This window comes from Sinocyclocheilus rhinocerous, unplaced genomic scaffold, assembly GCF_001515625.1.
Source record: "Sinocyclocheilus rhinocerous isolate Xijiao unplaced genomic scaffold, SAMN03320098_v1.1 scaffold1473, whole genome shotgun sequence".
NCBI classification, from domain to species: domain Eukaryota; kingdom Metazoa; phylum Chordata; class Actinopteri; order Cypriniformes; family Cyprinidae; genus Sinocyclocheilus; species Sinocyclocheilus rhinocerous.
This window is the reverse complement of record NW_015638582.1, coordinates 885634-901695: the sequence shown is the minus strand read 5'-3', so window position 1 is coordinate 901695 and position 16062 is coordinate 885634. Positions and strand designations below refer to the sequence as shown.

The 16062-nt window shown below is 37.9% G+C and overlaps 3 protein-coding genes across 3 annotated transcripts in view; 2 read left to right on the top strand and 1 right to left on the bottom strand.

Moving 5' to 3' along the window:
* Window positions 1-2591: 2591 nt before the first annotated feature.
* On the bottom strand, window positions 2592-5303 carry tmem41aa (transmembrane protein 41aa). The gene is made up of 5 exons (XM_016565096.1): window positions 5076-5303; window positions 4471-4621; window positions 3380-3541; window positions 3148-3286; window positions 2592-3056 (listed from the first exon to the last, which is right to left on the bottom strand). Exons 1-5 carry the CDS (start codon window positions 5249-5251, stop codon window positions 2836-2838), a joined length of 849 nt encoding a protein of 282 aa, XP_016420582.1. The 5' UTR covers window positions 5252-5303; the 3' UTR covers window positions 2592-2835.
* Window positions 5304-5779: 476 nt separating this feature from the next.
* Window positions 5780-14577, top strand: ehhadh (enoyl-CoA, hydratase/3-hydroxyacyl CoA dehydrogenase). Its single transcript, XM_016565095.1, has 7 exons — window positions 5780-6133; window positions 6423-6526; window positions 6832-7001; window positions 7209-7320; window positions 8214-8318; window positions 11564-11905; window positions 13243-14577. Exons 1-7 carry the CDS (start codon window positions 6060-6062, stop codon window positions 14493-14495), a joined length of 2160 nt encoding a protein of 719 aa, XP_016420581.1. The 5' UTR covers window positions 5780-6059; the 3' UTR covers window positions 14496-14577.
* A 1269-nt stretch (window positions 14578-15846) lies between these two features.
* The window catches only part of LOC107749890 (keratinocyte proline-rich protein-like), a 5146-nt gene continuing 4930 nt past the window's right edge, over window positions 15847-16062 (top strand). The window contains exons 1-2 of the mRNA XM_016565114.1: window positions 15847-15915; window positions 15981-16062. Of these exons, the coding sequence (XP_016420600.1) occupies window positions 15847-15915; window positions 15981-16062 (151 nt within the window). The remainder of the gene's footprint in view (window positions 15916-15980) is intronic.

The following is a 16062-nucleotide window of genomic DNA, read 5'->3' as shown; positions in this document are numbered from 1 at the left end:
AGGCCTATGTCAAATCAAGACGGAAGACAGTAGAAGGTCACTATGTTAGGTCCAGGTGTGTGCACTTGGGATGACTGGTTTGCTTTCATACAGTAATTCACACAATTTGTCTGTGGACTGAACTGCAAGCTGTCCCACTCCATAGTTTTAGTTCTAACCTTTGACCGTTTTCGATAGGGGCGTGTTACTGTAGACCTGTGTAAATCGTTTTTTATCTACTGAAGCAACTCGTCCACACTTATCCGCAAAGAGTAGCACAGACATCAGGTGCTGAAGGTGTTTCTATTAGTAAAGGTTAGCGGCTTCTGCTAGATTAGGTCAGTTTGTGGATTTCTCGCAATTTTTCACTCAAGAAGCTGAATACGATTCTTATGGTTCTTGACTCTGTGAAGGCTTGTAGCTAGACGAGGCCGTCATTTCCCCTGAATGATAGACTTTCTGCTTAATCTCAGGTGTTTGCTCATTGATGGAGTTCAGGTTGTGTAGCAGTATGATAACTCAGATCACTTTTAACTGTTATTGTAACTGTAACACGCGCCACGCTGTCGATAGACACCTATCTAATGTTCTACAGTGGTTCTTAACTTTTTTTAAGAGTTTGTATTTCGAGGCTTCATCAGTCGTGCATCAGTATTTAACTTTACGGAAGCATTAGTCGATACGTGCATTAACTAACATCACACTGTTATATTGTCTCTGTAGTCTGGTAATTAAGCTGTCTCGCTATCCATTATGATATCCTGTAATGTAACGCTAGGAATAATTGAGGTCTTTGCATTAACTTTAGGCCAAAAGTCATAGCTAATATTAGTCGAACGAATCAGGTCAGTTTAGGATAGCTGTTGTTTGTAGTGTTGGCATGAAATCTCATCGTGGTCTTCTTTGGGCCCTAAAGCTTTTAGGGTGAATGGAGACTTAAGGTAGGGGCTGTTCTCTGTTTATTTTTTTATATTAGAATAGACCACAGGCACAGCTATAGTTGCTCACAGTACGACGGCACCGTTCTAGTCGTGTTTAACTCGGGATGAGAGCAGGAAATCAGAGCGATGCATGAGAATTCAATGCAAATCATAGGCTGTGAAAACTTCTTTGCGCCTTTACCACGGCAGATCCATTCCTACGCAGCTCTCTAGCTTCTCACGTTAGTTCATTTTGAGCGATGTGAAGCAGCAACCATGTTGTTTTGAAATGTAGGTGAACTGTACTGCTGATCAACATGGATTTGAGCAATAAAAATTCTTTATAAAATTCTCATGTCTGAAGTTCATCTTGTTGTTAATGTGTTAAGGTATTCTTTAGCAGCTAGCTGTTGTGTGTACATCAGTAGTACACTCGTTATGGAGGTGCATTATGGGATTGAATAAGTGCACTCAATGTCCACTGTTTTCGGACACCACTACAAAAGGTTGTCCCCTCGAATAGTGCACTATAGAGAGTTGCACAATTAATCAAAACCTAAATCGCAATAATATTTATATTATCGCCATAAATATTAGTATTGTTATTTTACAGTTATAATCTAAAATAAAATTATAATTTTTTTTCTTAAATACTTTAACAATTAAATATTTTTTTAGTAATAAGCAGTATTGCTTAAAATGTATTTTTAGTATTTTTTTGGAATTTTTATATTTTTAAATAATTATTATTACTACTGTTATTATATTTTTCTATCCATACTGATATATTATCAAAATTGTGCAGCCCTACAAACAAACACAATTTTTTAAGTCAAAATGATCAGAAAAATTACAATTAGATTCTTAACTAAAACTGTGCAGCCCTAGCAAAGGTATAGGGAGCGATTTTAGAGCTAAATTCCCTGCTAAACACAGGACATTGTTCCCTGGTCAGACAATTGCACTAATCATAATGTGATGGCATTTTTTCCTTTAATTAAAAAACCTGCATTCATAACATTCATCAACTGTGCATATGAACACCGACTTGAAATGAACAGCATGCAGATGTGATAAAATGTTCTTAAAGAAGCTAATGGAACGAGTTTATTATCAGATGATTGATCACATCGTAAACAGCTTTACTCACATGATGTGGGTGTTCGGTGAATAAAAATACTGCATTCTGCTCCCAGCATTGCTAATGCCACTGATACATAGAAAAGGATTTGCTTTAATTCACCATTTCAACATTATTAAGTTGGATGGCTGTTGAGTTACCAGGCAGGACTTCACATACTGCCTCCGTCCCCATAAAGAAACAAAAACCCACAGTGAATATTTACAGCTTGATGTTCCATTTTTATATTTACAAGTACTCCAAGAAAGTAAAAATATTAAATATTTCACTTCAGTGAGGTAGGTCACTTTTAAGGCTGATGTGTGACTTCAAAGACGGTAACCCACAACCAAAATCCACAATATCCATGTTATTACAGTCTGTAAATACAGAAGAATGGTATTAAATACCTCAAATGTCTATACTTTGCTGCACGATTCCACATCTTTTAAACCACAAAAGTCTGTTATGGACAGCTGATGTGCACTGGAATATATGTATAGTAAGTAAAAAACCGATAGATGAATAATTCTGTGATTTGTACATAAAGGCAGGATTCAGAATTCAAGACCACCAACAGTATATATAAATATAGATATTCCAAAAAAAGTCCCTTTTTCTTACTTGCATCACAACCCATGCCAGTAAAGCCATAGCAGTCTTCCAAGTAAAGAGTATGTAAAAATTACATTTCCATTTTTAAAAATGCGAGGCCACAAAAAAGATTTTAGAGCTCTTAAAAGTCACTTTAAATACAAATAGTAGCCACCCACAAAGCAGCCAAGGTGGACTGAATGACTGACTCCACACTGTTCCTTATCTGTTCTTCTTGTCTTGAGTGAGTCCATTTGTTTCAAGGCAATCCAGATGGAGATGTTGAGTGCTGTATTTACGGATCAGAGCTCCAGGCAGCAGAGCAACACAGGCAATAAACAGTAGTTTCAACACCACACTCCAGGAGAACAAGTCGTCCAGAGAAGAGATATGAGACAGCATTGATCCCGTCTGGACGCAGATGAAGTTGTACGGCATCAGGCCTGAAAGAAAATACAGATGTTTTAAATCAGTTCTACAAATATTAAGGGAAATGTTCTGAAATATCATCTACTGTCATTTAACTGTGTTTACCAATGAAGACAGCCATGAAGAAAAGAGTGACAGGAATATTCAGTATTGGTGAGGTCATGTTTAAGAACCAGTTTGGACTCATGGGAAAGAATCTCAGGAACAGCAGGAAAAAGAACAAGCTACTTCTGTTTTCCTCAACCTGGGAAAAAAAGTAAAAATTAGGAAAGTTTTGAACAAAATCAAGCAATGATACTTTGTATGTTGTACTTTCAGACATCTTAACTTGATGTACCTTCTTTTGCAGCATGGCCACTTTGTCAGGGAAGAGTCTCACAATGTGCTGTTTGCCGAACGCCTGGGACAGGAGGAAACAGAGAGTGGCGCCCACTGTGGTGAGGACACAGGCGAGGAGAAGACCATACCACGTCCCAAACAAGGCCCCAGCCAAGATGTTCTGTGGGGGAAAAAAAAGTCGTAAGATCAAAGTAAATAAAGGTGCATGTTGTACATAATGCTCTTGCTAATATGCATATGCCATTTGTCAAATTGACCTCCATTGGTTTTGATGTCATTTGCCAACACTACGAAATACATAAAACCTCTAGTGCAGCTTGTTAGAAACTAAAAAAACATGAGAAATTATGAACAGTTCTTTCCTTTGTGTTAGGGGTCAATTTGACCCATGTATTTTTTGTACAAATCCACCTGCATTGATAAAATATATACATTTTTAGTGACTGGTCGCACACTGAGGTGCAACTAAATACAACTAAGTATAAATAGTATCTAACATTATTTGTGTATGTTGTACATTTACATTTAATCATTCCGCTTTTATCTAAAACGACTTACAAATGAGGACAATAGAAGCAATCAAACCAACAAAAGAGCAACAACATGGAGGCTAAGTGCTGTGAAAAAATTTTTCTGGGTCAATATTTTTTTTTATAACAAGAAAGCAGATAGAATAGAAATTGAATAGAGAGTGCTAGTGTGTTAGAGGGTCAAATATAGATGGAAGAGATGTATTGGTAAACAGCCTCTTCCTTTTATGTCATGTCTGGCTCTCAAACCCTTTTAGGGGGAAGTTAGATTTCTCACACTTCTTTTCAGTTCCGCAACAGCCTAGTAACAACTGAAAACAAATAGTGTTTCACAAGATTTGATTTTTAGTGAATCACATGGAAACCATTTGGGGGGTCAACATGATCATAGTCATCAAAATGTGTACAGCCTTTTCAAAACTAAGTGTTGAAACCTTGCATGTATATTTGTGAACCTAAATGAGGAAAAGGTCACAATTTTAAGAAGAAATAAATAGTCTGACCACTGTTTCAAGCAGTTGACCTGCATTTAAGTGTAATGCTTATATACTCCACTTACTAAGAAAGAGGAACCGGGTATAGCAAAAGCCTGCTTGTAGAGGTAGGCACTGCAGAAGAGTAACAACACATATCCTGTGTGCTCTGTCTTATAAAACTGCAACAGCTCTGCCATCTCTTTCAGCTCATCCAGGTCTGATGGGAACTTCAACCTGGACCAAAATAAAGTCATATGACAGGGTGGACATTAGTAAACTTGCAGGGACAGTATCTCTCGGGATTATGCATCTGGTTCAATGACACTATGGTGATAGTTCAAGAATCACTCTTTTGCGAGGTTTAAACCTACAACGCTGATATTAAACTTTTAATATAAAATAATTTAAAAGACCGAGCTTCTCTAATATGAATAGAAGGTAGGGATGTTCAAGAATAAACGTGGTAGCAACAACAGATCTAATTTCACTGCCAAAGGACAAATGACAGCTGGAGACAAGGACAAGAGAGAGAGCATCCATTTTGGAAATGCTTCATACTTACGTTTTTCACACTTTGCAAGCTATACATCCTCAAAATGTTTTGTATAAGACTGAAAAATCAGCTCTGAGAGCTGCATATAGCAAAAGACAGACGGTGGTCATTATCACACATGCCAGAGAAGCACACCTGGAGGCTGAAGTCTCCATTTCACTTGGGTTGTCCTCCTCATCATTAGATTTTCTCGTCTCTCCTTCATGCTCTTGCTTAGGCAGCTGAGGTCCAGGGGGGAGATAAGTGGACAGTAAATAAAGGTAAAAAGTAGCCGTCAATATTACAGCGATCAGACCAACAAGCGAACGCATGACGGAGTAACTAGAGGGCGCAGGTACTGCATGTCCAATCCACTTCCGCAAATTACGAATCCTACGTAAGAGACGGAAAAATTAATTAATATTAATTAATATATGCTGCCGTACAAAGCCGCTGATTGGTAGTATTCTTGACGTGCCTGGCCACGTGATCTGTTTAATATTCATAAGCTAGACCCTCGGTTGATTTGCCAGTTTACTAAACAGAAAATTATCAACATTTGGCCAGAGTATAATAAAACAGAACCAGAAAAAGTCAAATAGTATATTTAACTATTAACAATATTCCATTCCCTAAAAGCCTACTACAGTATTGTTTAAAGTCATTTATGAAATGAAAAGATAAAATACCTCAGAAATAAACAATTCCACTCAAAATTATATTTAGTGTGCTCGTTTTAAATTTTTGCCAATCTAAAAATCGTAAATGACATTTGTCTTTCACCAAATCGGATAAAGAGACTACTGTCTGGGTGAACCTCACGTTACTTCATTAATATTCACGAGTCCGTCCTTGACCATAGTAGAATTTGTAAATTCGCTTCCGGGAATGGAAGCGCTGTCTCTCCTGCGGCGACCAGATGTTATTTGAGTGACTTTAGCTTTTTTTGGCAAAGCAATGTTTTATACTCTTAGTGAAAGTCAATTTTCATGGAAGACACGTAGGACGTGCGACGTCCTCACTCAAAGACACAAGCTCAAATAATAAAGGAGTGGGTGTGATTGCACTGACGCACAGAGTTTGCTGGTGTTCCAAAGTCCCGCATTTCTTGAACAGAACAACACCGTTCAACTCAACAAAATGGCACGATATGAACTTGTTAAACGATCAGTTGCTCTGATCACTCTTACCAACCCACCAGTCAATGCCTTAAGGTGAGTGAAAACCTGCTTATTCCTAAAACATAATGCATTTATTTAATGCATTATTATCCTTCTGTTTAAAAAAAAAAAAAGATAAACCAAACTACAGTAATGCATACAATCTTGCTTTTTCTAGTATTATATTTCCTAATGTACTACTTTGTATTAAACGTTTTATAAATGCTAAGATTTATACACATGATCTTGTCCACATAGACAAATGTCCACTTTTCAAGTGCGTTGTTATAATCCCATCTAAGTTTATGAACAATAGTGATATGAACATCTGCTTTCTCCTTAGTTCTGCAGTGCGGCATGCCATTGCAAAGAGCATGGATCATGCCCTGAATGACCCAAAGGTCACGGCAGTGGTCATCTGCGGAGAGAATGGAAGGTTTTGTGGAGGTTAGAATATTAAAGATAAATATCCTCCATTAGCTTTTTTTAGGTTGAAGATTATAATGAAGTGTTTCAATGAGATGCATGAGATGTAAGGGCTGAATATGACTTTTAAAATCTGAACAGACTTTAAAACACTTGCCAACATTGTACATAGTTACAGAGAAAAACTGGGCATATAACTCAGGATCACACACAACCACACTTTAAAGTTGTTCCAACAAACTCATGCAGAACAATACGTCTCATCGTGTATTCAAGCCTCAAGAAGACAATCTAATAATATCTAATGAGGATGTGTTCTTCTGCAGGTGCAGACATCCGTGAGTTTGCTGGACCTTTAAGAGGACCTCCGTTGGTACCCTTGCTGGATGCCATAGAGGCTGGAGAGAAACCTGTGGTTGCTGCCATAGAGGGGGTGGCTCTAGGTGGGGGCTTTGAATTAGCCCTAGTCTGTCATTATCGTATTGCACACTTTAAGGTAAACCATTTTGTCCTGCTGTTTATTCTTGTGCACATGCATACTGAACTAGCTTCAATATTGTGCAACACTGTCTAGTGCTGATATGTCCCTAGTTAATCGGTTGAACTTTGATATCAATATTTGAAGTTTATCAGAGAAGGTAAAGGTTGTTGTTTTGTGGTTTATGCACTGAGTATGTAGTGTATAATGTATTATGTGTTCCAGGCACGTCTTGGACTTCCAGAGGTGACTTTGGGCATCCTGCCAGCTGCAGGGGGAACACAGCGTCTTCCCAGGCTCATTGGCATTCCTGCTGCCCTAGAACTGATCACCACTGGTAAATCCTACACTTAGCCTACTGGCACACCCACAATTCACCCCAACAGATTTCAGCCCCTCTGCTAACTTCAACCACATGCCCTCTCTGCAACCGTCCATAAAAAACACAGTCATGTCATGCGGAGAGTGTTTCTGATTGGCTAAGCAAAAATGATCCAGTCCCCTAATTCTTTTTTTTATGTCCTGTAACTGCCATTGCTGCTAATTCAAAAGAGATTTCATAAATAATTAAATAGTTTTTCAAATTAGCAAGTGCTAAATTTAATCCGATAAGGTACATTATGATAAAAAAAATGAAAGCAATAAATAACTACATTGTGTTTTCAGTAATAAATAAAACTTTTCCCACTAGGTGTCAGCATTGTATATTGTTTTTGATTGATTTGCCTTAGGGCTTACAGCAATAGTTCATCCAAAAATGAAAATTGTGTCATTATTTACTCACCCTTATGTCATTCCAAACATATGTTCTGAATTTTTGTTTCAGTGGAATACAAATAGAAAGAATTTTCACTATTGCCTTTTTTCTGTACAACATTTCAAATTTTATGATGACCACATATATATATATATATATATATATATATATATATTTCTTTTTTTTTTTTGTGGGCATGCATGAACATTCTTTTTAAAAATCGTGTTTGTTTTCTTCTGGTAAAATAACAGCATACACGATTGAAACGCTGTGAGCATGAGTAATTTATTTTCATTTCTAAGCGAACTAATCCTTTAACAAATGAGCAATCAGATTTCAGTTGTTTTATGATTATGATGGGATTTTCCTCACCCGTTATCGTAATATATTAAGCAGAAAAATAATCAAGTAAAGCACCCCACATCGCTCAGTTTCCCTTTTACCTACAGCAGCATTATTGTTTGATATTGCAGGCCGCCACATCTCTGCACAGGAGGCTCTGAAGCTGGGCATCGTTGACCAGGTCACAGAGCAGAATGCTTGTGAGGTGGCTGTGGAGTTTGCCCTGAGAGCTGTAGGTATGTCACGAGCTGGCAAAGCAGAAATACGGATAATAAAATCCTGAACAGTAAAGGGAAGCAGAGTCTTTGGCAGGCTTTCAGAGTCAGGGGACGTACCAGATAAATCCTTTGTCACAGCAAATGGAATTAATGTTTCATATCCTTGTCAACGAGTTTCAGAGTCGTTCTGTTCTTTTGATCTATTTTTCAAGAATGTGAAAAGGAACAAACATTATTAGAATATTAATTCAATGCCCCTCTGAGCATTGGAGAACGATTTAAACAAACTACATTTTTATGAATGTTTTTTTTTTATATAATAATAGGTCAAGTTCTTGAGGATTTTATTCCCTATTATGATAAGATGGTCTTTATATCACCTCAAACCAGTTCAAAAACATGCAAAATGCTAATGATTTTACTCAGGGACTAGACTCGCTGATTGTCTTTAAAAAACTGGTCAAGTGGAGTCAAAAAATTAATGTTTATACTGTTGCTTGGAGGGTGTTGAATCATCCTCGTTCTGAAAAAGCGATTAGAGACTCTCTCTGCAGCTTCTGATAAATGAATGCCAATCCTTCACCTTCTGCTTGACCCCCATTTCCTCCAGTAATGAAAAATCATATGAGAGCAATTAAATCATTGGAAGGATTGCTGGACTCTCTGAAATATTTCTGTCAAATTATTCAGCTTTTCACGGTCTACAGTAATTGCAGCTGTTCGTTGTACTCTACAGGCCACAAATTCTCGCTGAGACTGAGGGAGCCAGATCCCTTGTAATGTGAATGTTGTGAGTGACACTCTTAGGGAGAGATCAGGGTTCATCTAGAGTCAGGATAAGCTCTGGAGAGAGATTAAAGATTGGCCACAACTAATGCTCTCACTGTAATCACACGCTGAGCGAAGATCAATCCGGCCAAATCCTCACGACAGTCAACTAAATGGAACTGCGGAGCAGGTATGGTGGAAACAGCCAAATGTGCCTGACTAATGGTAAATACCTATTGTAAATGGTTCAAAATTGTCAAATCTTTTAGAATGTAAACAGGTTGATTCTACCTCAAAATGTGACAAAAGAGAATGGCTGAGAATTAGCCTGGAAGTTAAATCTCATGAATGTGATAGATCATGTTGAACAGTAGAGCTCAGCAGAGACCGCTCACTCCCTTGATGCACACAGTACCGTTCAAAGGTTTGGGGTCATTAAGATTTTTTATTTTAACATTCTGTTCAGTATCACACTTTCCACAACGGACCCAATTTATATTAGGTGGCCTTAACAACTACTGTATGTACTTACCTTTAAATTAATCATTTGATACAATTGTGTACATACTGTACATGTTTTTACATTGTACTTACATTTAAAAAAATACCTACATGTAATTACATCTGTAATTAATTTTTGTAAGTACATTTATAATTACACTGTTGACCCATCCCTTACACCTGTACCCACCCTTAAACCTACCCATCCCACCAAACCTGTGCCTAACCTTACCCATATCCCACCTCAATAGCAGCAAAAGTGTTTTGTAATACAGTATGAACACAATATGTACATTGTACTTATTTTCCCTGTTTAAGTACATAGTAGTTAAGGCCACCTAATATAAAGTGGGACCGCAGCAACTGTTTTCATCATAATAAGATAATAATAATTAACACTTCTTGAGCACTGTGACACTGAAGACTGGAGTAATAGCTGCTGAAAATTCAGCTTTACCATCAAATGAATAAATTACATTTTAAAATACATTACAATAGAAACCAGCTGTTTTAATTTGTAATAATATTTCACAATATTACTGTATTTTTTATTAAATAAATGCAGCCTTAATGACAAATATTTTTATATATTGCAAATTATTTTATGCTTCATAATTACTGTCAATACCTTTTTGTATCATTGCTTTTGAGTCATTTACGTAATTCACAATGCTTCATGAAATGAGTTGTTAATTTACTCGTAAAAGATGTTATGAGTGTCTTTTTACTGATTTCCAATTATTTATTTATTTATTTGCCACAAATCAAATGTTGGAATGTTGTCATGCATCTTGTAGCTCTTTACTTACAGAATTAGTTTAAAATCCCTTGTCCCAATGAATGGGAAAAATACTTGCGGATCCAGGATTGATATGTGTTTGTTTTATTGTATTACTTTACTTATTTAACAGGGAACCATGTAAAAAGTAATCAAAAGTGGCACACTCATACTCCCTAAATACTTTCTGTAGAATCTCGCTCTCGGCTCTCATAGCTACAGAGATTTATCTTGTTTTCCAGTCGCAGAAACATCTGCCAAATGCACCTATCAGGATCTGACTCAGCCCTACAGTACTTACTCACAATAAATCACAGCATTAGTGAATCAAGTCCTGCCCAAAGCATCACAGATTAACCACAGATACATCTGTATCGTGCAGTATAGCACAGCACACTAGACATCAAACTGAGCACTCCTTATGCTTTTATGTGTTACACGAAATGGATAACTCATAGCCATTGTACAGTACAATGAAAATGCCACCATGATCATGGGTGAAGTTAGTGAATTAAGTTTAGTGAAAAACGTGCAGTATTTGCAGCAACGAAATTTAGAGAATTAACTGTTCGAAATACTCATTCCTATCAATATACTTTATATTAACTTCTCAAACAGGACAGTGCAGAAAGCAGACAAAACTGTTGGTTTCTGGTTCTGCTGGCCCTTTCAGGCTCATCAGTGTGACCCAGATTCCAGAGAGGAAGATGAATCTAATGCAGTTAGAAGCTATATTGAATCAAGTACCGCCCTGCATAATCCTTTTAGTAAGGCAGGAAGTCAAACTTTAGAACCTGATCAATTCAGAAAAAGTTTGTTGTGCGGGTGTATGCATGAGGAAGTGTGAATGGGTGTATACCAGACAGAATAGGACTCAAGTCAGGTCTAGTGTTACTGTCTGCCACACTGTGCTGAGTGCCATCATTATACACTTTCAGACTTGATTCAACATATTTTAGGAAGTGATATGGATTACCAAAAGGATTTTGGAATATTGGTAGATAAACCTGTTGACAGTTTCATTACTGTATGAAATTTAAGTACTGTATTTTTTTTTTGTAATACTATGTATGGATCACTACAACTTTCCATTGTTAATCTGTAATCTGTAAGCCAATTGGGAACATGCAATAGTCAAAGGTTCAGTACTGTCCACTCAGCATTGACATGTGTATCACATTATATTTTGACATCATATTTTGTGGATCTTTAACAGCCAAACCGTTGTCTTCTCGAAGAGTGAGCATGCTGACCACACCCTGCCCTCCAGATCTGGATGGCCTCTTAGAAGCGGTCACCATGCAGGTTAAAAAGAAGGCTCGGGGAGTGATGGCACCTTTGGCTTGTATTCAGGCGGTGCGGGCAGCCGCTACAATGCCTTACAGCAAGGGAATAAAGCGGGAGAGTGAACTGATGGCCACTCTTTTCAACTCTGGGCAGGCCCGGGCTCTTCAGTACTGTTTCTTTGCTCAGAGGACTGCTGGGAAATGGACTCTACCCAGTGGAGCGCAATGGAACAACAGCAAACCCAGAGAGATCCGGAGTGCAGCCATCATAGGTATCAAAAGAGAATGTCTTCATGTGCATGAACAAGACCTGGGTATGGTACCAGGATTATTATTGTTAACTAAAACTATTAAAACATTAATGTTAGTTTGAATAAAGCTGAAATAAAATATAAATATTCGATTAAAAACTTGGCCTTGGCAACTGACTGCAATAAGTTGAAGCACTAAAATTACTAAATGAGGAAAGACGGAATCAAAGCACGCACATCAACAGCACAAAATGCTCAAAATTGGGTGGTCGACAAAAAATAAATAAAATAAAAAAAAACAAACAAAGGTCGGCACACCATAGGCACCAAAAAGGTCATGTGACTCATGATTAATCACCTGTGAGTATAAAGGCGTTTGAAATAATTTTTTATTGTCTGACAAAGAGCCTGTTAGATCGAAACGTTACCTTGTGTGAAGTCCAGTATTAAATTGTTTTGCAGTTTTGTAGCCTATGGTGTGCCGACTGTTGTTTTTTCTAAATTACTAAATGGAAATTAAAAAAACTAAAACTAAAACTTTAATATAAATAAGTGAACGAAACCTAAATAATATTTAAATAATAATAATAATACATAACAAATTTACTAAACACATTCACTAAAAAATAACAAAAAATAAAATGAAAATATAAAAATTTAAAATAAATATCAAAAATATTACTAAAACTATAATAGTATATAAAAATACAAAATAACACCGCATTGTAGAGGGATAGACAGAAATATGTAAAATTTCTGCCATCATTTTCTCACCTTCATAATGTTCCAAACTTGTAGGACTTACTTTCTTCAGTTGACTATAAAAGAAGATAATTTGAGGAACAACATTGGACCCATTGACTTTCATTATATGGACAAAACCATGTTCAGACTTTTTTATTTTTCAAAATATCTTTTACATTTTTACATTTATTTAACCCAAAGGAACTTTAAAGCATACATTTGATCAGTGTGCCCCCTGTTAATTGAAACCATTGCTAAATAGTAAATTTTTAAAAAATAGTTAAATTTAAACCCCCCCATTTTCTTATTTCTGTTCAGCATTTTCATCTTGGACAGCTTTATGCACAGTTATCAGTAGTTAGTGTGCTAATGTTGACTTTCAGCAGTGTTGAAAACGTCTGTTGGTTTGAAGTTTGAGACAAGCAAAGATGTTCGCTTATCACAGAGTAAGGATGCTGGCACTGTGCAAACCATCATGCATAGAATTCTGGCACAGTTTTGTGCTCTGCTCAGTTTCACCATCTGCCAATTAACAAGGCTAATTGTGCCTATGTTATTTTAAATTGGCGGTTTTGTTTTACTCTGTACTGACCGCCAATTTGTCACCCTTTTAGGTCTGGGCACTATGGGGAGAGGCATTGTTGTGTCTCTGGCACGTGTGGGAATTTCTGTCATTGCTGTAGAGTCAGAAAAGAAACTCTTGGAGACTGGCAAGCAGATGGTGATTGGCATGCTGGAGAGAGATGCCAAAAGACGGGGAGTGAGTGCCTCTCTCAATCTCCTCAAATTCACCCTCAGCTTACAGGACCTGAAGGATGTGGACCTTGTTATTGAAGCCGTCTTTGAAGACATGGCACTTAAGAAGCGTGTTTTCCAAGAATTGTCCAAGGTTTGTAGACCAGCCACTCTACTCTGCACCAACACCTCTGGTCTGGATGTGGATGCGCTGGCTGGTGTGACGGACAGACCGCACCTGGTGGTTGGGATGCACTTCTTCTCACCTGCACATGTCATGAAGCTCCTAGAAGTTGTCTGCGGGCCTCGTTCCTCAAGTGAAACCATCGCTACAGCAATGATCCTTGGGAAGAGGATGGGAAAAGTAAGTGTCGCTGTTGGAAACTGCCCTGGTTTTGTTGGAAACCGCATGCTAAAGCCTTACCTGGATCAAGCCACCTTCCTGCTGGAGGAGGGAGCCACACCTGAACAAATCGACAAGGCTCTGGAGGACTTTGGTTTTGCGATGGGAGTCTTTAGGATGTCTGATCTTGCAGGCCTTGATGTTGGTTGGAGAGTCCGGAAGGAATCTGGGTTGACCGGTCCTGACGTTGACCCAAAAAATCCCCCACGCAGGCGCCAAGGGCGTAGGTACTGTCCCATTCCAGACATGGTCTGTGAGCAAGGCAGGTTTGGCCAGAAGACAGGTCGTGGTTGGTACATGTACGACAAACCTGGAGGCACAAACGCAAAGCCTGACCCACTTATCCAGAACCTCCTCGAGATGTACAGGAGCAGGTACGGCATTCAACCACGCAATATCTCAGATCAAGAAATAATTGAGAGATGCCTTTTTGCCTTGGCCAACGAGGGCTTCCGTATCCTGGAAGATGGCATAGCTGCCCGACCCGAGGATATTGATGTCATCTATCTGTTTGGTTATGGCTTTCCAAGGCATGGAGGTGGGCCCATGTTCTATGCCAGCATGGTGGGCCTGGAAAGAGTGCTGGAGAGGTTGGAGCATTACCACCAAGCCCATCCTGATGTGCCTCATCTGGAGCCCAGTCCACTTTTGAAAAAACTTGTGGCTTGTGGCAGTCCTCCAGTTCAAAAATGGAGAGAGCATATCAAAACAATGCACAGCCATCTCTGAATGCACAACATGCCAAATTTGTTCATTTGGAAACACTGCTGAAAGCTGTTATTAATAAAGAATTTACTTTCTCAACACTTAACCCGGTCTCATTGGCTCTCATTATGTCTCCCTGAAGAGGTTTTAATTTCCTGTTGTATTTTTAGCATTTCTTAGAAGCAGATGTCTTTAGTTTTGGCAGAAAGCCAAGTAAATCCAAACAAATTACCTAGTTTCATTTTTGCACAGCTTTGGTCTCATGGCCCATTGGTGTTTTATTTACCCTGCTGTAAAAATGCATTAGAAAAGTGGCATTTTATCTTTTAAAGGATTCATGGTTGAGAGAGTTCTCAGATGCTTGCAGCTGCCCATACACATTCACAACAACTTGATTTAATGTTTTTGAAAGAAGTCTCTTTTATGCTCACTAAGACTTGATTTATTGGATCAAAAATACAGAAAAAAAATTGTTACAATTTAAAATAACTGCTTTAGATTTTAATATATTTTATATAATTTATTTCTTTGATGGCAAAGCTGAATTTTCAGCACCCATCATCAGTTATCAGTCTCACATGATTTTCAGAAATCATTCTAATATGCTGATTTGATGCTCAAGAAGCATTTCTTATCAATGTTGTGAATAGTTGTGCTGCTTAACAGTTGTCAACTTATATACTTATTAGATACTTTTTCAGGATTTACAATGAAGTTCAAAAGAACAGAATTTATTTGATTTGTGACATTATAAATGTCTTTAATACTACGTATACCATAATGTTCTGAACGATTAGCATTTTCCTATACCATGGTAGATACAATATACATGTAGTTTTTGAAAAAAAAAGGTTTGTTTTACAGTCAAATAATTTTTAGGTTACAGTATTATTTTTCCAACTATATGATGGCAGCAGATTGTAGTACGGTACCTTAATACTATGTATACCATAATGTTCTGAATGATTAGCATTTTCCTATACCATGGTAGATTCAAAAACTACATGTATATTGTAAGTGAAAACAATTATATTCAGATCGATAATATAACATGTATATCGATATTAAATAAATACAATACTGTTCAAAGGTTTGGGCTTAGTAAGATTTTGTGTTTTTGAAAGCCTCATGCTCACCAAGGCTGCATATGTCATAAAAGTACAGTAAAACGATGCCAGAAAGCAGTTATGCGAGAAAACAGGCAAATTATACCTAAAACACCAACTCTTCAATCAAGCAATTCTTTTTATTTGAGGAGGTGGAGGTGGGGGAGAGACAATCTTTCTAAACTGTTTGAGCAAAGAGGGAAAAACCATGCCATATGAATAAAGCACTGAATTGAAAAGATCTCCAGTAAGTGTTATGCAAAATTCCCATGACCATTTCAATGACCACATCCCCGACCATTACCTTGACTGCTTCCCTGGCCCTGGCCGCTTCCCTGGCCAGAACCACTACCCTGACTGCTTCCCTGACCATAACCGCTTCCCTGACCGCTGCCCTGACCAGAACCGCTTCCCTGACCGCTGCCCTGACCACTGCCCCATCCGCTTCCCTGACCAGAACCGCTTCCCTGACCACTGCCCTGGCC

Coding starts and splice junctions, on each gene's coding strand:
- tmem41aa (XM_016565096.1), bottom strand. CDS start 5,251: ATGCGTTCGCTTGTTGGTCTGATCGCTGTAATATTGACGGCTACTTTT. Junction 4,622..5,075: donor ATGGAGACTTCAGCCTCCAG/GTGTGCTTCTCT, acceptor ATTTTGGTCCAG/GTTGAAGTTCCCATCAGACC. Junction 3,287..3,379: donor TGGCCATGCTGCAAAAGAAG/GTACATCAAGTT, acceptor TTTTTTTCCCAG/GTTGAGGAAAACAGAAGTAG.
- ehhadh (XM_016565095.1), top strand. CDS start 6,060: ATGGCACGATATGAACTTGTTAAACGATCAGTTGCTCTGATCACTCTT. Junction 7,002..7,208: donor ATCGTATTGCACACTTTAAG/GTAAACCATTTT, acceptor TATGTGTTCCAG/GCACGTCTTGGACTTCCAGA. Junction 7,321..8,213: donor CCTAGAACTGATCACCACTG/GTAAATCCTACA, acceptor TTGATATTGCAG/GCCGCCACATCTCTGCACAG.